Source organism: Chionomys nivalis, chromosome 8, assembly GCF_950005125.1.
Source record: "Chionomys nivalis chromosome 8, mChiNiv1.1, whole genome shotgun sequence".
In the NCBI taxonomy this organism is placed as follows: Eukaryota; Metazoa; Chordata; class Mammalia; order Rodentia; family Cricetidae; genus Chionomys; species Chionomys nivalis.
The window spans coordinates 87,527,488-87,548,031 of NC_080093.1; the positions used below are offsets into that span (position 1 = coordinate 87,527,488).

The 20,544-nt window shown below is 47.5% G+C and overlaps 1 protein-coding gene across 3 annotated transcripts in view; it reads left to right on the plus strand.

Moving 5' to 3' along the window:
• The window catches only part of Scube2 (signal peptide, CUB domain and EGF like domain containing 2), a 73,051-nt gene extending 55,361 nt beyond the window's left edge, over positions 1–17,690 (plus strand). For all 3 annotated transcript variants that reach the window (XM_057779075.1, XM_057779076.1, XM_057779077.1), the window contains 6 exons: positions 3,955–4,122; positions 4,646–4,807; positions 6,746–6,943; positions 8,828–8,980; positions 14,066–14,145; positions 15,256–17,690. In XM_057779075.1, coding sequence (XP_057635058.1) covers positions 3,955–4,122; positions 4,646–4,807; positions 6,746–6,943; positions 8,828–8,980; positions 14,066–14,145; positions 15,256–15,408 — 914 coding nt within the window. In that variant the 3' untranslated portion in view covers positions 15,409–17,690. The remainder of the gene's footprint in view (positions 1–3,954; positions 4,123–4,645; positions 4,808–6,745; positions 6,944–8,827; positions 8,981–14,065; positions 14,146–15,255) is intronic.
• Positions 17,691–20,544: the final 2,854 nt, after the last annotated feature.

Genomic DNA, 20,544 nt, shown 5'->3' on the forward strand with positions numbered 1-20,544 from the left:
GAGATCCAGCATGACGCGTGAATGCCTTGTCTGTAACTCAGCCCAGCTTTTCATGAGACATGGGCTAGAAGCAGCGTGGTGGTAGAAACCAGATGAGGCAGTGGTGTAGAGCGTAAGTCCTAAGTGTAGACTCTGCCATGGACACATGTACCCTGCTCATTATAATATTGAATGCCGAGGAAGCAAGGTGGGTTCACAGCTAAGAGTTCAGTTATAACAAAATTACAAACTCTTTGAGAGCTGGAGAGAGGGCTCAGTGCTCTTCCAGAGGACTTAGGTTTGATTAATAGCACCCATATGATGGTAACAACCATTTGTAACTCTGGTTTCAGGGGACCTGACACCTCCTTGTGGCTCCTATAAGCACCAGGGACATACATAGTACACAAATATACATAAAGGCAAAACACCCATACAAATAAAATAAACCTTTTTGAAAAGTCACAAACTCGTATAAAAATAACCCACAAATATTATAAGAGAAAAATATGAACAATATCAAAAGTGTTAAGATTTAAATATAAGTGTAGATTTTATTGGTTGCGTACATCTAACTGTAGAAATAATACCTGAAATATTGCATAGCCTCATTCTGATAAAAATAAAACCTTATTTTAATAATATTTTTGAGAGAATAATGAAAAGTGTGAAATAAATGACTTTCATTTGTTTATGAGACTGGGTTTTACTATGTAGGCCTTGAACTTGCTGTGTAGACCAGACTGGCCTTGAACTCACAGAGATCTGTCTGTCTCTGCCTCCTGAGAGTTGGGATCCCTAGCACTGAACGTTTTGATGAGAGATCATTTACCTTGTTTAGCCCTAAGATTCCCCTGCTCAAGCCCTAACAGAGGATAAGCACTCCCTCAGACAGCTGAGATATGCAATAGTCAGCATTGTCTGTGCCTCCTCTCTTCTACTTCCTGGAAGATTTAAGTTCTAAAAAGAACATGTTCTCGTCAGCCCCTTAGCTGCTTAACAAAGGCCTGCGTTTCTGTCTCCTCTTGTGTGAAGTCACCTTTTCCTCTCCTCAGTCAGAGTTCAGGATGCTAACCATTAAACCAGGGAGACCCCCCCTCTCTTAGATTCAAAGCTCTAAACCTCACCAAAGATGTATTCCACACAGAGGCTGTGAGACTTCGGACCAAGTTTTGTAGCCCTTCTTCCTAGGCTCTCTTTCTGCAAACCGGAGCTAGTGATGCCGCCTGCTCTCCAGGGCTATGCTAAGGGATACATGGCATAAACAGGTGAAGCGCCTGCCATGGTGTTGTGTACACAGTAGGTACTTAATGTCAGCTACACAGAAAGGCTGTTTAGGGGCGACCACAAGGGTGATGTTTGACTGCTGAAATAGGAAGCCAAATTGGGTATATTTACTTCATTTTCATGCCGTAGAACAGGGCATAAATCGTTATTTAACTAGCACCATCAGAATCTCAAATTAACTAGCCATCAGAAGCACAGTCATGAATTTTCTTATTGCTTATTCTTTCTGGAACATTTACAAGGGTTTATGCTTTGGAATGCATTTTATTGAGCATCTGAAGTATGCTGTTTTATAAGACCCTCAAGACCTTACCCATGCAGTGGCTGAAGGAAAACACAGCTTCTGATGGGACTGCTCCTTCCAGTGACTACCCCCATCCCACCCCACCCCCACGAATAAAATCCCAGTGTCTGGAATTCAGGAACTCCATTGACCTATTCCCAGCTCCCCTTCCTTTTCTTCCAATATGGCCATGCAAGAACCTCTGGGACAGCCGTTTCTGCTGGAGATCCTAGCCATCCTTTAAGACCTGACTCAAATATGACTTCCTTTAGGAAGCCTTTCAGGATGCTTCCAGGTGGAATTCAGAACACCTCCCTCAGAGCTGGACCTGTATGAACTCAGCAGTAGAGTGTTTGACTAGCATGTGTAAGGCTGTAGGCCCAATCCCTAATTTTTTTTAGGTGAAATACACACACACACACAGACAGAGAGAGAATGAATAATTTTTACCTTTATTCTCCTTTGAGAGCCCTGTAAACTAGGGCAACCCTGAAGTTAAACAAACAAGCAAAAACCAAACCAAACCAAAACAATCAATGTGATATTTCAATATTTCATCATCAAGAGCTATGGCCCTAGACAGCCAGCTGGACTAGGGAAGTACCGACCTATTAGACAGGGGTGATATGAGTGTGAACCCAGAGACAGTGCACACACTGTCTTTAAGGGGTTTTCATGGGGAATGTGGTCCATCTTCACCCAAACCCCCTCATCTCTAGCACTCACCTCAGCTTCCTCAGCCTCTGTCCCACACTGAGCAGGCCGTTCCCCTTTGGTTAGTCAGGTGCAGGCCTGGGACGTATTATGATGAATTACAAGAAAGCTGCATTTTATGTCCAAATGGAACCTTTCAAAATGAGGAAGGACAAGTCACTTGTGAACCATACCCAAGACCAGAAAATCTTGGGGCCCTAAAAATCCCAGAAGCCTGGAAAGTGTCTGAATGTGGCGGTAAGGAGTCTGTCTGCCCCTTCCTTCTTCTCCAACCCCAGTGCCATTGTTTAGACCAAGGCCGGGAGGCACCCCGAAGTCTCTGGATCATGCGCACTGGACCTTGATCATCCAGAGACCATGTTCATTATCAGTCCTCTAGTGCTTGCGTTGACACACGACGCCCTAGCTGATGCCCACAGGAACAAATGAATGAAGATGCCCACAGCTCCATTGGTAGAGTTTGAGTTTCAGTCCTGCGTCGGCAGGGCATGGTAGTGGACACCTATAATCCCAATACTTGGGAGGTGGGAGCAGGAAGATCAAGAGTTCAAGGTTTTCTTTGACTACTTGGTATGTTTGAGGTCAGCCTGGGCTACGTGAGACCCTGTCTCAAAAATAAAGACAACAATATGGGGAAGACATGGGCAAAACGATATAAATGCTATGCTTACATGCTTTCTTCACCCAGTAAATATGCGCACTGCAGACCTCAGCCATCGCTTGCTCTAAAGGGCCCTGGTTAGATGAAATGGGTCACAAAACAATACCAAAACACATAAATCTAGAATAGGGACAAGTAGTCATGAGGGGGCATTAATAGGGGTGAGAGGGAGAGAAATGTGGGGGAGAGAGTAATCGGAATACATTGGATCCATCCTGATACAAGATTAGTAAAAAATTAACTGGAAAAATCCCCAAATAAATCAAATAAATAAAAATAAAAATAAATCAAATCCCCAAATAAACCAAAAATCCCACAAATAAACAGAAGATGGATGTAGGTGAGGCTGCAGGAGACACAGACTCTCTAGAGCATCTTGTTAACGACAAGCTGCTTCCTAGCGACCACGAGCTTCTGGGGGGTCCTTCATTAATGTCTGCCTCTTTTCGCCATCTGGAGAGGGGAAAAAGTAACCACGCTTAAAGCCAGTGTCACTGGGTCCCTCTGTCCATGTGGGGTGAGTTAGTTAGGTTTGGTCGACTGACTGAGGTCGGCCAGGACACACCTTTATGCAAGAGAAGCAACTGAGTAACCGGTGCAATGGGAGGCCCTTTAAGTCAGGCCCGGCAGTTTCTAAGTGAGGGTGGGCTTCTGTGCCTCATAGCCAGCTTGACTCCATAGCAGAGGGTGCTTAATCCCCCCTCACTCCATTCCCACCCCAATCCCACCCCATTACAAGTGATCCCTGGGTAGGGTGCAGGCCAAGGCTCCAGACGTTAGGCCTTTCTCATACTAGAAGCAGATAGCATGACTTCTTGGTGCCCATCTTTGTGCTGGCTCTGTGGGCCTGTGTGCACTTGCCGGCCTCCTCCTGAGGATCCCGGTGAAGCTGGCTGGGTGCTTCTCAATGAAGTGTGAACTGAAGTCAGCACGGGGTACTGGACCTCACAAAGGCCTATCACCTCTGCAGAGGGGTGGGGAATGGCCTCCCTGAGGAGCCTCCCTCACCCAGGGCCATTACTCCCTCCAGCTCTATGCCAACCAGGTGAATATTCAGCAGATGGATTTGCCCCTTGCCAACTCTGTGCCCTGGGCACCTTTCAGCCTGATGTGGGCCGCACATCGTGCCTCCCATGTGGAGGAGGTCTTGCCACTAAACATCTGGGAGCCACTTCCTTCCAGGATTGTGAAACCAGAGGTGAGTACTTGCTTGCCCCTTTCTGGACTCCACTTTTCTCCTGAGTTCCCAAGGGTCCCATGAAGATGTGACTCAGTCTGGGCCGCCCCAGCCACCTAAGCTGCTCACACAGGACTGATGACCGGGCAGCAAGGAGCAGGTTTTACAAACAGACCTCCTAAGCTCCACCTTCTAATCCTCCTCTAGCTCAATGTCCCGGCCTAGCTGCTCACTCAGCACCCCCATTCAGGCCTACCAGCCCCCTCCAGGTTCCCACTTCCCTGCCTCTCCCAAGGGAAACCCAAGTCACCTTCAGTCTGTGCCCTCATTGTTCCCACCCTGAAGATTTAAGAGGTGACCTCCGCTGCCTGGCCCATGCATTCGGGTGCTTTTTGACTGTTAGGAATCCTGCTCACTCCGGCTGTTGAGGGAATCGAGTGTTAATTAATCCCAGCTTGCCAGGAAAGCAGTATTTCAGTTAGGCGTAATAATTTATTTCATACGCCTTGAAGTGTTTGATTAAAAATAGTCTTTTTCTTCACAGTTCAATGTTCGCCTGGGCATTTCTACAACACCACCACACACCGATGTATCCGCTGCCCACTGGGGACATACCAGCCTGAATTCGGAAAAAATAACTGCGTTTCCTGCCCGGGGAATACTACCACGGACTTTGATGGCTCTACCAACATAACGCAGTGTAAAAGTAGGCTTTCCTCTAAGGAGTTTCGCAGGCTGCATTAGAGGGCAAGGGCCTGGATCAGATTTGGGCAGTGGGTGTGAGGAGGTGGCGGCTGGGGTTCCGGGTTCATTCGGGATTATGTGTATGATGTTGGACCGGTGCTATGGGAGAGAGGGATGCAGTCCTGGCTGTTAAAGTGGAAGCTAGGGCTAGGACCCAGAAGAACTCACCTTTTTTATGTGTGTGGGGCGGGGGATTGAAGCAAGTGCTGAAAACAGTGCACCCTGTGTCCCAAGCTACTCCAGCTTCCTCTCTACACTTCTGGCTGGATTTGCCCCTGGAAGATAATTTTAGTTCAGCCTAGTCCAACATGCATTGTCTGAGGGCCTGCCCTGTTCCCAGCATCCTGCTAAGTCAGCCTGGCCAAGCTGCCAGGAGCCAGGCTGGAGGAATGCAGAAGGAGCAAGGGACTGGTCTCTGGAGGAAAGGTCTTTGGAGAGCATGGAAGGAGGATGGGGCAGATAGGAGAGAGCTCCATGTTCCAGACAGCCCTCAGGGAAGCCGAGGCTTAGGCAAGTGGAAAGCCTCTGGGAGCAGACTTCCGAACCTGAGCACAGACGAGCTGGCAGGCCAGGAAAAGGAGGCCTGGATGTCATGCTAGAGTGTGCTCTGTAGTTTCAGTGTTGGTAAACTGGGCCATTTAAGGGCCTGCTAACGCGGGCATTTCCTGCATTGCCTGTCTATGTGAAATTCTGTAGCGAAGGCCAAAAGTAGAGTTTACCTAATAATGACCGCCATCCAGGCTAGTGAGGAAGCCCTTCGACCCCCAGACTGGAGACGCTTGGGGTTGAGAGGAGCATGGAATCAGGTGTCACTTTATGGTTAGAGGTTAGCTGGCTTTCTATCCTGGGTTGGTTGGTTTGTGTCTTGTTTTCATTTCAGTAGAGGAGATTGAACCCCTAGGGCCGCGTGCACACGAGGCAGGAAAGTGAGGCAGCAAGGTTACCGCTGAGCTACAGCCCTAGCGCCAAACGCCCTCTCTGTCTGTGGAGTTGTAGCTGTAGACACTGCTATTGAATATATATTCGACAGCAATCTCACTACCGTCCACGGGGCCTCATCTGTTGGTAGAGTAGATTTTGGGAAGACTCATTTTTTAGGGAGTTCTTCCTTATACCAGGATGACTCCGTTCCTAGTCTTCCCACTCTCTAGGCCTTGGCTGTCCATCGGGAGGCACAGTTTCCCAGGCCGTGCTGAATTCTATGACTCTCTCTTCCCCTTTTCCTCTCAGAAGAAAAGTCTAGTTATTAATATTATTTTTGTATTACTGTTAACTCCAAGTCACAGTCTCTAGTACAGGTTTACCCAACAGTATTAAATAGTAAGTTCCCCGAGGAACTCCTGACTGGGTCTGTATCTGAGCCCCAGAACTTTGGGCGACATGTAGGGGACCCAGCGCCTGGCAATAGTGCTGAGGTCTCTTTTCTTTTGATGCCAGCTATAAAAATATTCCATGTCCAAGTGCATCCAACAGCTGATTGAAACTTCCTTCTCCATTGAAAAATAAGATGTGGCTTTAAACAGAAAGAAAAGTGAAAAAAATGTTTTATCTGCATCAAAAAAGGTCTTGTTCAGATATTCTCTGCTGAGCTGTGAGCTGTGTTCTGAGTTCACTGTTTAAGTTCTCCTGACACACAGAATTGTAAACAAAATAGAAAAATTAAATGTATCGACCTTGGTGTCTTCAGGGTTACAAGGTAGGCTGCTTTGGGGAGTCCTGGCTGCTTTGGGGAGTCAGGGCTGCTTGGCACCCACAGAGGCCATGAGCACTGAAGGACAGGCATTTTCTAGGTGGCATCATTTCCTTGCTATAGGGAGTCTGCGACTCTCCACTACCCTTGGGGTGTCTAGAAAGCAATGACAGTGTTTTGCCCTCCTAACTCATGGCACTTCCTTTCTAGACAGGAAGTGTGGAGGGGAGCTGGGGGATTTCACAGGGTATATTGAGTCCCCAAACTACCCTGGGAACTACCCCGCCAACTCGGAGTGCACCTGGACCATCAACCCACCACCTAAACGCCGTATCCTGATCGTGGTCCCCGAGATCTTCCTGCCCATAGAAGATGACTGCGGTGACTACCTGGTGATGCGGAAAACCTGTGCGTCTCTCCCTGGGCTCCCCCCCCCCCCCCCCCCCCCCCCCCGCCAAGGCAGCCTGGGAAACCTGATGACTTGCCCCTCCCCCAGCTTTAAAAGTGAGGATGAGGTCTAATAGATTCTTTCCTTCATAGTAGAACAGGGATGGGACATGAGTTTATAGCTAAGTAGGGCCGACTTGATGTTGTTCACTCTAGGTAGCCACGTCCAAGGCCAAAGACATGGTCCAGCCAGGAAGGACGGCCCCTCCCATTATCCCTAGTCAGCCTCTGGTGTCTATAAAGAGATACTGCCATCAATGCAGCTTGATGACAGAGCTGAGAGTTTGCTCAATCCCAGGTTCAAGGGTCTGTGACCTTGGGTGGATGTCTAAGCTTCTCACTGCAGTCTTCTCGGGAGGGTCAGGTTGGAGAAATCCTGTCACTGCCTGGTAGGGTTATTAGGACTAGAAGAGTTCAAGCTGTAGAGTGCTTGGAAGGAACCATGTGGTTTTTTTTTTTCTTCCTTCCTTTCTTTTTTAAAAATTTACTGGTATATATTACTTTATAAAATAATGAGTTTTGCTGGGCGGTGGTGGTGCACACCATTAATTCCAGCACTTGGGAGGCAGAGGCAGGTGGAGCTCTGTGAGTTCGAGGCCAGCCTGGTCTACAGAGTGAGTTCCAGGACAGGCTCCAAAGCTACACAGAGAAACTCTGTTTCAAAAAAACAAAACAAAAAATGGGTTTCATTATGACATTTTCATGCATGTGTATGATATGTTTTGATTATATTCTCCCACCATTGTGCTCTTGTGTCTCCTCCAAGTAACCCCCTCTCCTTCCCAGTTAGTCTCTCTTCTATGTTTGTCTTTGGGGAAGAAATTGTTTTGGTTTTTTTGACCTAGGAGCATGGGCAAGATGTTATTTACAGAACACGGGCACCTTCCCAAGGACCACACAACTAAAGAAAATGTCTCTCTTCCACGCAACCATGAATTGTACAGATCACGGAGCAGAGGCCCTGGGGTGGTGCAGCCATGAGCTCTTGCCCTCTCCATGATGGAATGTTGATAAGCTCAGCCGTACACATTCTGAGTTCAAGAGTGCCGTGACTGTTATTAGTGGTTCAAATACCTGAAGTCAGACGAGGGTTTGGATCCTGTCCTTACCACAAGCCCTCATTGTAACAGAGGTAGTAATTGGTCAGCCTCTATGGTTTTCAGAGGAATCAATGAGATCAAGCTCATAGAATGTGTAGTGTACTCCCAGACAGCTACAATAAGGGGGTGATGCTTGCCGGGAATCAGCACTGGGTCTGGATACTGGGGCCATCTTTCTATTCCTACTGTGGACGGGATAGGCTGGGTTGTGGCTGTTTGTCTGCTGAGGGCAGGTGGGGCTTACTTAGCCTTTCCTTGGGGTAAAGTATAATCCTCAGTCAAATCTTATGTATTTCCAGAGAGAGAGAGAGAGAGAGAAAGAGAGAGAGAGAGAGCACATGTGTGCACATGCGGGTTCTTGTGGAGGCTTGAGGGCAAGCTCAGTTGTCACTCCTCAGATGCCATCAGTCTTCTTTTTGAGACAGGTTCTTTCATTGGCCTGGTATTTATCAAGTAGACTGTCTGGGCATCAAACCTCAGGTCTATGTGTCTCAGCTATCCCATGACTACTCTAACTGGCCTAAAAAAACATAAACAAAAAACAAAACAAAACAAACCATGGGTTCTGCATATCAAACTCGGGTCCTCATGTTTGCAAGGCAAGCACTCTACCAAGGGAGCTATTGCCCCAGTCCAAGAGCTTTTGAGATTAACTGACTGTGTGGGTTACATGTTTTCAAAGTTTTCCTGCCTGTTGGCTCCATGACGCCTCTTGAACCCCACACCCTCCAACTTCCCTTGGCAGCTTCAGCAAATTCTGTGACCACATATGAAACCTGCCAGACCTACGAACGCCCCATCGCCTTCACCTCCAGGTCAAAGAAGCTGTGGATTCAGTTCAAGTCCAATGAAGGGAACAGTGCCCGAGGGTTCCAGGTCCCCTATGTGACGTACGACGGTAAGCAGGAGCTGGGAAGCTCAGGTTGCGGCCATGGCAGGGATGGTGTGGCTGGGCTCTGAACGGAAGAAACTGGCTCCTGAGCTGGCTGGCAGATGCTAACAAGCACACCCGCTCAGCCAGCCAGGCACGGTGAGGCAAAAGGACATGGCTAACTCACTGGGGCCACATTTTAAACAGACATTTGGGGACACTTACGGTAGGAATGGAAAAGGACAGCTTAGGAAATACAGGGAAGCGCGTGGAGTCAGGTGTGAGGACATGGCTGGTGGGGTCAGGTGACCAGCTGTCTCTTTCAGGCCTTGTTTAAATGTTTTACCATCTCTAAGTCTTCTTTCCTTGATTTCCGGTGGTGACTGAACTCAGGGCTTCTAACTCTGAGCTATACCTCTAGTCAAGCCATCCTGGAACTTGCTCTGTAGACCAGGCTGGCCTTGAACTCATAGAGATCCTCCTCCCTTTGCCTCCCAAATGCTGGGGTTAAAGCTGTGCACACCATGCCTGCAAGCCGTATTTTCTTAACGAATGATGAAGAAAATCACTGACTGAACATTAAGAGTTTAAACTGGGACACTTCCTGGGGCAGATAGTAATTGCTCAAAAGTATATTAACTTTGTAAAGTTGTGACATTTATTAGCTCTCGAGAAGGGGAAGAGGTTTAACTCCAGGTCTGGGCCCTGCTGTCGACTCTGTGATCTTGGACAAGTCAAATGATGTTTCTGCATCCTTCTAACCCCTGGGAACCTACTTAGATTCTGAGACTTGGACAACAAATATTTATAGTGGCCAGAACATAGACGTGTGTATTTTGCTGTAGGTGATTTACAGGGTGGGTACAAACGCTGCCAGTGCAGGGGCAGCTGTAGGAGGGAGGCCTCCCACACCGGGCAGAAGACAGCAATTATTCTGAGTCGGCTTCGAGAGAACAAGTCAGTCTCAAGAGGTTTGGGTCTTGAAAGAATATGTAAATTGGACTGGGATATAAACAGAGAGGAAGAACATTCAGGAAAAGGGCAAAGGATAGAGCACCTGGCACAGCTGGGGTCCGATCTGGCCAGTGGGTAGGGAGCGTGGGAAGATAAATGAGGGTGGGGCTAGGCAGTGATTAGCCTTGAATGCCGAGCTCAGGAGAGTAGGCTAATTTTATAGGGAGTCCTTAAAGGTTTCTAGGCCAAGAGACCCCATCCTCGGCTTTCCTAGCTCATTTTATGTAGTTTGTTTCTAAAGAACGGCAAGGACAAGGCTCTTGCTTTGCCTTGCAATTGCCTCGGTAACGTGTCCTACCCAGGACAAGGGCTCTCAGGGCCTGACTGCTGGGACTCTGCTGACGGAGACACTGAGCCCAGGTCTGCCTGGAAGCAGATGTCCAGCAAGCTCTCCTGTGTGTGTGAGGACAGGGAGGAAATCAAGTAGACTCTAAGCTTGGGCAAATGTTATCAAGACATTGAGACATTTTCATATGTCACACTATTCTGCCTCTGTGATATATTAAATGTCCCCTTATTTATTTGTATTTCGTGTGCATTGGTGTTTTGCCTGCATGTATGTCTGTGTGAGGGTGTCGGATCCTCTGGAACTGGAGTAACAGACAGCAGTGAACTGCCATGTGCTAGGATTTGAACCTGGGTTCCCTGGAAGAGCAGAAATTGCTCTTAACCTTTGAGTCATCTCTCCAGCCCCCTAAGTGTCCCTTTTTAAAAAAATAATTTAATTTTATGTACATCAGTATCAGGATGTCAGATCCCCTGGAACTGGAGTTACAGACTCTGGGAGAGCAGCCATTGCTCTTAATGGCTGCGCCATCTCTCCAACCCCCAAAATGTTCGCCCCCCCCTTTATTGAATCTTTGGGGGTTTCATATCATGTACCCCAATTTTGTTTTCCTTCTGGTCTGCCTGTATCCCCCCCTCATCCCTGATGCATCCCCCTCCATGAAAAAAACAAAACAAAACAAAATAAGCAAACAAGCAAACAAAAAAACCCATCAAACAAAAACAGAACAGAAAACCACTCCTAAAACAGCAAAATCTGTTTCTCCTTCTCTCCTGCCTCTCCATCACCTCTGCATCCATCCTGGTGGCACTGGAGGCTTCGGTGTGTCATATAGTGTACCCCTTTGTCCCATCAGCTTGACTGGCAACTGTGTCATTGCAGTGAGTCCTTGGTCTGGCTCAAGGCCTCTGGTTTTTGTCCACCATCCTCACTGGATCCTCACCGGAGCTCTTCTGGGGAATCCTGGGTCTTGGAGGTCTTGCGGGTATTGTTCTGCAGGACAAGTCCCTTCATGAGCTCCAGCAGAACCTAGATGGGGTGGGTGCTAGGGTGGGCCAACCCAAGGCCCAGTTGTGAGCCTGGGTGTTAGCTAGTCAGGTCAGATAGAACCACTGGGGCTATCTGCCTCAGTGGTGGTGGAGTCAGCTTCCCTACAGGCATGCCCTCCGGTTAGATTCATCCTGGCCTGTGGTGAAGGGTGGGAGCCCTTTCTTCTGAGTGCAGGGGGCAGCTCTCTCGCTGTAGTGAGCAGCTAGATGTTAGGTCAGCTTGCCCAGGGCAGTGAAGGGCAGGATTGGCTCAGTATAGCCCTCTGATTTCATCTCACATAGTTCCTAAGCCCTCCTGCAGTGCCACTGGCTACAGACTTCAACACAGACACCAGCAGAAATGTCCCCTTTTTTAATTGAAAAAATATGAAAGCAAGGGCTGGAGATGTAGCTCAGCTGGCAGATTGTTTGCACGTGTATGAAGCCCATGCCCAGTCTCCTGGCATATATGCCGGGGGCACTTGAGATACTAGCAGGAGCTGGCGGGGGTGGGGATGATCACAGCACATGAGTCTGTTCTGGAGAAGGGCAAACAAGGGTCATGGTGACAGGCACTGGGCATTCCTGATCACCAGCTGGGCACCAGGTATGCACCACAGTGGCTTTTATGGGGCACATTCCTCATGGTCATCCCATGAATCAGGCCCGGTCACTTTCTGATGTTACAGATGAGGCCACTCAGGTTTAGAGATTTAAATTATTGACCTGAGATCCAGACATGGCAAAGTTGCAGAACTGGGATGACCCAGGTCTAGGGACTTCAGAGCCTGAGTTTTTAATCTCTGAACTTCTCTGTGTTATGAAAGGCAGAAGGGAGCCAGGAAACACAGAACTTAGAAACTATGTGTGTTTGTGTGTGTTAAAGACAACATTCTGGAGCATTTGGTATAACGGCAAAGCCCAGTCTCATTTTCTGTTACACCAGAGTGCATGACAACCTCTATTCCTAATAGTCGATCCCTTATGGAAAGAAGCCAGTCCTCTGACGTCCAGACACTGAACAAGGGTGCAAAACTAAAATTAAAATGGGGCATGGGGGCACATACCTGTAATCCAGCACTCGATGGGTAGAGGCAGAAGCATCAGGAATTCGAAGCTAGTTTTGGTTACTAGCAATTTTAAGGCCAGCCTGGACTACATTAGACCCTATTTATTTTTTTAGAGAAAGATAATAAAACTTATTCTCTTGATTTGTTTTATTGATTTGGGCTTTGCTGTTGGTATGCTTGTTTTGAGACAGGGTCCTATATCCCACAGAGTCACCCTGCAGGCCAAGCTGGACTAGAATTTGTGCTCTTACGATATGTATTCATTAGAACAAAGCAGTGAGGGCAAAGGGGCTACAGCAGCAGCAATGATACCGTGTGTGCAATGATGATACTGTGTGTGCAATGATGATACCGTGTGTGCAATGATACTGAGTGTGCAAGGATACCGTGTGTGCAAGGATACCGTGTGTGCATCAAGTGCTAACTGTGCAGTGGTGGTATCCCATCACCATCTCTGGATTGAAGAAACTTCTTGGGAACGCTCCCAATACCCTCCGCGGATGCTCTTCTAATTCCTGTGGCTTCTCAGCACATGGTATGCGTACAGAGAGGCAGTTTCTGATGTGTCTTGGCTTTGGAGAGCACTGTTCTCTGCATATGCTTGCTTGAGGCTTGAGTTATGACTATGGGAAGCAGGCTAGACTTCAGAGTGGGGTGAGGTTACATTTGGAGCAGGAATACCGTGTGCACTGCATTTAATGTGTGCGCCAGGACCAAAGAAATGATTAATGAGAAGGCCCCAAAGACGTTCTTCTTTCTCGGATAGTCAGTTCTCCATCCCCAGCCCTATTCCAACTAAAGAGAAGAGTCATTCTGGGTTCTCAGATGCTTGGTCACCTTATCCAATGCAAGGACAAGGAGACAGTGGGGGTGGCAGGTGCTAGAGAGAGAAGAAAAGCCCACATGAGCTCACAGTGGAGGGAGCATAGGTAGGAGCAGATCACCAAGCACCGAGTCCCAAGAGCCTCCTACAGGAAAAGGCCAGGGACAGAGGAGAGCAAAGACTCCCCAGGGAGCTGCCAGTGAAATAGCGGGGAAACCCAAAGTGCAGTGTTCTGAAGATGAGAGAGGAACTGGATGAAGGAGGAAGGTGACCAGCCAGGTCAAAAGCTACTGATGCATGAGGAAAGGGAGGACCAACATTTGACATCAGGACACACAACATGAAGCTCACTACGGACCTCAGTAGGCAGTCTTGGAGGGGTGCCTGGGACAGGACCAAGCACCATGGGTTCAGGAGAGGAAAAGTCCACTTGTAGACTGTGAGGGTTGACCCTGCTCTGGAAACAAGAGGGAAGAGAGACATGAGATGGAGGACTGGCAGGAGAGATGGAGTTAAATGAGGTATCCTTAAGGTTAGTTTTCGCGCTGATGGGAATGAGCAGAAAGATTTTGTGCAGGAAAATGTGTAACATTACTGGCATAAATGTCCTTGACTTGGGAAGGGAAGGTGCATCTGGTGTGGGAGGTAGAGGATGGGTCTTGGCTGGAGGCACAGAAGGCTCCTTGGAGGGGAGGGGAGGGCAGGGGAGGGAGGCAGGGCAGACGCCAGCTGAGTGGAGCTGCTGGACCTCTTTGTCCTCTCTCTGTCAGAATGGAAAGGTTCTCTGAGAGCAGTCAATGAAGGCGGCTTCTCGGGGTTTATAGGAGACACAAGAGCAGGTTTGGAAAGAATTAAACAGTGAGAAGCAAAATGTGTCCTTTATTTCACCAGAAGACTACCAGGAACTCATTGAAGACATAGTTCGAGATGGCAGGCTCTACGCGTCTGAGAACCACCAGGAAATACTGAAGGTGAGTACCTGCCTCAGCAGACAGGAAGGGAGCCATGAGCTCCCCACATACAGCTCCTCCTTCCAGACACTGAGCCCAGGGAGACCAAGATCAGCTCCCTCCTTTCCTGTGATTTAACTTTGTTAAATGTCAAGTTTCTGTCTTTAGTGATATATATATATATATATATATATATATAGTGTTTTATGTATATAACATGTATTTGAGAATTATATATAATACATTATATATATATAAAATATATATATAAAATGTATTACACACAAACAAACACACACACAAAATGTAGTTTCATCTTATCTGTCCTTCCCCTAACTCCTGCCAGACCCTGCTCAAGGTATTCCCTTCCTAGTTTCATGGTCTCTCTCTCTTTTTAAAATAACCACTGAGTTCAATTAGTCCAATTGTAATTCATATAACTAGTGTATGTACATGGCTGTAGGGCCAGTCTCTGGAGTGGGCGCAGCCTGCCAAGGATCATACCTCTGAAGAATACTGAGTGTCTCTCCTCCAGCAGCCAACAACTGCTGGTAGCTCCTCAGTTAAGGGCGGGGCTTTGTGAGCTCTTCACCCGCCCATCCTGGGACTCTGGCTTGATCTTGTTCTAGCCTTGAGTCAGCAAACACAGCATGCAGGAGTTCACGAGTGCAATGGCTCTGTTTACACTGGGCGTCTGTGGAGGGCGCTTGCTTACAAATTCAGGTCAGGGCCATATAGTGTTTTTATGTTCAGCCTGAACAGTGAAAGGCCATTGGCTTCTAGTTTGTGAACTCAAAGCCCACCAAATTTTAGATGCTTGTAAGTAATTAATACCAAATTCTCACCTATCACTAACCCTAAACTGTTTTCCAAATTTCTATGTTGGATCTCATACAGTTGAGAAAAAAACAATTGTCATATGTCAAAATTTCTTTCATCAAGTAATGTATATTATTAACAATTAAGGAAAATTAAACCTGGAGCGAAGATAAAAATTAGGGGAGGCAGTTTTCACCAAGTGTTTTCTAGCTGGTGACCTTCCCGTCAACAGTGAGTCATTGTGATTTCAATGGCAAAGTGCCAGGAGGTTTGAGTGCTTTGGCCTGGTAACAAACATTCTGTTCTCTTCAGGATAAGAAACTGATCAAGGCTCTGTTTGATGTCCTGGCACACCCCCAGAACTATTTCAAGTACACAGCCCAGGAGTCCCGAGAGATGTTTCCAAGATCTTTCATCCGATTGCTACGTTCCAAAGTGTCAAGGTTTCTGAGGCCTTACAAATGACTCTTCCCACGTGCCACCCAGAAGAGTGTCCACCGCGGGCAGTGGGCTGAAGCCGTCTACCCTCCACAGGCCGGAGTGTCACCGGGTTGACAGCATGCCCAGTTCAGCGACTCCTTACAGCTCAGTTTTTATAGATAATACAGATATCTTGGGAAGCTGAACTTGGGTTTCTCTCTCAGCTTCTGATGTGGGCGGCAGATGGCTTCAAGCAGTACCAGCTTCTCAGTGTGTGGGCATGTGTCCTGGAGGTGTCAAGGGCTGGCTGAAATGGCCTCCTCTGATGGTCTGTAGTGCAAAGGAAGCCACAGAAGGGCCACTCTGGCTGCAGTTCCACTTCCTCCAAGGCCAGTCCTCTCTCAGGGAGCATCTGCACTTGTGCAGAGGTGACCAGGCCAGGTACCCAGGTCATCTCAGTCATGGGAGGCTTCCGATCCCCTCAGCCTCTGTGATGCTTGGTTAATTCTAAATACATGAGTTCTAAGCAGTGACGATTTAAAAAAAGACTAGAAAGAATCAGAAATGAGAAGGCAAGAGCAGCACTCTGGAGCATCAGTAGCGCGCACAGCAAGCGCAGAGGGCTGGGTGCAGCAGCCTTCCCCATGCCTTCAGTCACACTGAGCACTGTGCTCAGGGTTGGAGAATTCTAGGATGTGGTCTCGATGCCTGACAGTTATCCATCGTCATCGAAGGGAGATTTCACCAGTCCAAGGCCAGTACCGCAAGACTCCCTGTGCTAGGAGCGACTGGCCCCGGTGCCGTTTTCCTTTTCATTCCCCCCGAGTGAGAGAGTCTGAGAGAAGTGACATCATGCAGGCCCCTGTCATCCTTTGATGGTGGGCCACACACCTGTTCACAGGCCACAGTCTGCGCAGTGGGACTGCATAGTGATCCCCTCCCAAATAAACTTTTCAAGATTATTGAGCTTTTAAACGTTTTAATCCCCCACCCCCACCTCCCAGCAGGCAAAAGTCTCACTACAGTGGCTAAAGAAGAGAGCCTACTGGGCTAGAGAGGTAGCTCAGCAGTAGAGCACTTGCCAAAGACGTGCAAGGCCCTGGACTTGGCCCTCAATACAACGTCCCCCCCATAAAAGAGACCTGTCAATCAAGCTTCCCTCTCCCTAATGGATGGACTGACTACACACAGCCATAGGGTTTTGTTCTTTCTGTGGCAATTATAGCGCATAATTCTGTTTACCAAAGTACTAAAAAAAAATAAGCATTTTAAAAGAAAACAGAATATTTCATTATTATTGAACTTGATTTTCCACCTCAATGTTGTTTTTAATCTATTAATAACATTTTTTTATAACTTTTTTTTTTTTTTTGAGACAGTGTCTCACTATGTAGCCCCGGCTAACCTGGAATCTATATATAGGCCATGCTAGTCTCAAACTCACAGAGCTCCACCTGCCTCTGCCTCCCAAGTACTGAGATTGAAGGTGTGTGCCACCATGTCAGGAGACATTGACATTTTTGAAGCCTTAATGAACTTTTAATTTTTCCTTGGATGAAATTTCTTCTCAGGAATTTGTGCTCCTTGCTAGGCACAGTGATGCCTGTAATCCCAGCACTCAGGAAGTGTGAGCAGGAGGATTAGGAGTTCAAGGACACCCTCAGTGACATAGAAAGTTTGAGACCAGTCTGGGTTATAAGAAACTTTTTTTCAAAAAAAGTTTTTAAACATATTCAGTTAAAAAAAAATCATTAAGGGACTAGAGAGATGACTCAGCGGTTAGGAGCACTTGATGCTCTTCCAGAGGACGGGGGTTCAGCTCACTCTAGGCAACTCACCACTGCCTGTAACTCCATTTCCAGGTGATCTGTCACCCTCTTCTGGGGCCCTGCAGGCATGCGGTGCACATAATACCCACACACATACCTATGCAATGTAAAAATAATAAATCTTTGACTTTAATGTTTAAAATTTATTTTATGTGTATGGGTGTTCCGTTTGCATGTATGTCTGCACCACATGCGTGCCTGGCCCAAAGACGCCAGAGAGGGTGTTGGGTTCCCTGGGACTGGAGTTACAGACGACGGACTTGAAGCCAATAGATGGGTGCTAGGAATCAAACCCTGGTTCTCTGGAAGAGCAGTCGGTGCTTCCAACTGTTTGCTAGCTCTCCAGTCTCTCAGCATTTTCACTTGTATTGTTTTGAGAAAGGGTCTCATTATGTATCTCTGACTGGCCTGGAACTGGCTATGTGGGTTTGGTTGGCCTTGAACTCACTTACCTGCTCCTGCCTCCTGAGTGCTGGGACTGAAAGTGTGCACCACCATACCTGGCTATAAAATAAATCATTTTTTTTAAAATTAAAGTGCACTTGATATGCTACAGTTTGACCATAAAGTGGAAATTCAGATTTTGCCTGAGTTAGTGACCCAGCTGATAAGGACAAGAGGGTTGAGTCTGGTAACTTTGTGTTCATGAGAGCAGATTGGATTGTCTTTCCAGAAGGTTGGGGTGGGTATAACTGGGGGTTGGCAGGAGGCCGCATGGAACCAGTGGCTTTGAAGTGTCTTCCAGGAGCTGACCACATACCAGACCTATGCTTCTGGTACAAGTGTGAGCCCCTGAGGTCTTCAAGTCTCTACTCTAGGCATACCAGCTACCCTGCAAGAGTCTGAGGCCCGGCTAGGAAGTGGGCTGGCCAGCCAGGGAGTTGTCTACCTGCTAAGTTGACCCACATTGCATATCCAATCTGCACCAGGTACTACTTTAGGCTGTAGAGATTAACCAAAGAGGACTGGAGAGATGGCTCAGTGGTTAAGAACACTGGCTGCTCTTCCAGAGGTCATGAGTTCAATTCCCAGCAACCACATGGTGGCTCACAACCATCTGTAATGAGATTAACCAAAGACCTCAGTAATAAGGTAGATAGGGTCTTAGCCCCTCATAGAGCTTGTATTTTGGAAGGCAGAGACAATGAACTTTAATTGACTAGTGGTAACTGCTATGTTCTAAACTAAAACTGATGTAATAATGGCTCTGTCACTACTTTAGGTTTGGGGACTGTAGCGCCTATATGGGGATGTGACCTCTTAACTCAAAACTACATGATAAGGCACTGGTCTGGGGAAACCAGGGAGAAGAGCATTCCAGAGAGTGGCACCCTGTTTATTTTTACTTTTTGAGATAGGTTTTCTGTATATCTTTGTTCTGGAATAACTCTGTAGACCAGGCTGTCCTTGAACTCTCAGAGATCCTTCTGTCTCTGCCTCCCAGGCATTGGGATTAAAGGCGTGTGCTACCACACCTTGAAGTCACAGAGGTCAATCTCCCTCTGCCTACCAAGTGTTGGGGATTAAAGGTGTGTACTACCACACCCAACTACTCTCTTTCTTCCTTATTTTACTTTTAAGAACTTTAACTTTTAGCCTGCATATATTTTTAACACACTGTAAATCATTTAAAGGTTTTCTTTGTCTTTGAATCTCTCTTTACTGTATCTCTCTCTTTTTCTGACCACACGAGCCTTTAAATTACTGAGCAATATGGGTAGGATTAAAGCCGTGGCTTTGCCAGCTAGATTCAGCCCATTCCTTAGCTTTCCAGCCTCATGGCGGAGGTACCGGCTATAGCCATGTTTATCACCACAACTCTGTGGTGTTTCAAGGTCCTTGCCAGCAAACAAGCTACAACACTCAAATGCTCTCTCTGTAGCTGACCTCCTGCCTCAAAGAGTCAGAGTTTGCCCTGGCAGGATGGCCCAGAATGCCAGCATTTTAAAACAACACAACTTTTTTTTTTTTTTTTTTGCTACGGCTGAAAACCGAAAAGCATGCCTTCAGCTTTTCACCAACACCGTTTTAAGTATTTCGTGGCAGGACCTCTTAAAAGAGCTGAGGGTTTTGCAGCTAAAGCAGAGTCAGGAAGCCTCTCTTAGATGAGAGCACTTGCTTGCCTCTAGCAAGCAGAGCAGACCGCAGAAACTGCTGCTACCAAGAAAACATGCACAACACTATCATTTTGTTCTAGAATACTTCCCAAGCTTTCTCAGGCTTTCTGTGGATGCAGTTATCCACGTGGGCGCCATCCTGTAGAGGGAGCTGCTGGCTGCGTTTCTGCCGCCCCAGCTCCTGGTCCTGGCTAGCTTATGCCCCAAAATAACAACACACAAACTCTATTCATTTAAACACTGCTTGGCCCATTTCTGTTCATGTGTGTAGCACCTTGAGGTGCGCTTACCAGGAAGATTCTAGCCTACGTCCATCCTGGGTCAGAGCTTCATCGCGTCTGCTCTGGAGAGGAGAGCATGGCGTCTGTCTCTCAGAGGAGCTGCCCTGCCTCTGAGCTCACTTCCTCTTCCTCCCAGCATTCTGTTCTGTTTACTCCACCCACCTATGTTCTAACCTATGAGGGCCAAGCAGTTTCTTTATTTTTAACCAATGACCTTCCTCCATCAGCACCCCTAGGGTGGAGGTATAGGCAGGAACATGACTGTGTGCATGGAAGTCTAGGACGAAGGCAAAAGGCATCTGACTAGGCTGGAGAACCACAGATGGACCAGAGTCCATCAGCTGTGAAATCAGGAGGGGTTGGGTTTAATTCCAAACACCCTTCGGAGTCTGTGATGGACTTAAGCAGAGAAATGGGGTGATCTATATTTGAGTGTGAGAGTGCGTGTGTGTATGTGTGTGTGAGCACGCACCTCCATGCACACAGTTTTACACACATGTATGTGGAGGTCAGAGGGCAATTTGATGTCACTCTTAGGTACCGTCCAACTTTTTTGTTATGACCAAGACTCTCACCAGCCTGAAGCTCACCAAGTATGCTAGGGTGATCTGTGAACCTAGGGATCTACCTGTGTCTGCCTGCAGGGTAACGGGATTACAAGCACACCCCATCTCATCCATCTGGGGATGGAACTCAGGTCCTCATGTTCACACAGCAAGTACTTCATCCTCTGACCCCCCCCCCCAGGCTTATGTTTTTAAAAGGTACCATGGACTCTGTGGTTGACTTTGAGGATGCAGGCACAGAAATGGTATATAGGAGGCTGGTGCCACAGACCAAGCACTCATCTGGGTGTGTGTGGGGGCGGGTAGAGCTCCACAGCTGAGTGACCACCTTCCTGTCATTAGAGCTGTTTCTGTGGGTGAGTTCTGAGCAGGCACGGGAGTCTGTGAG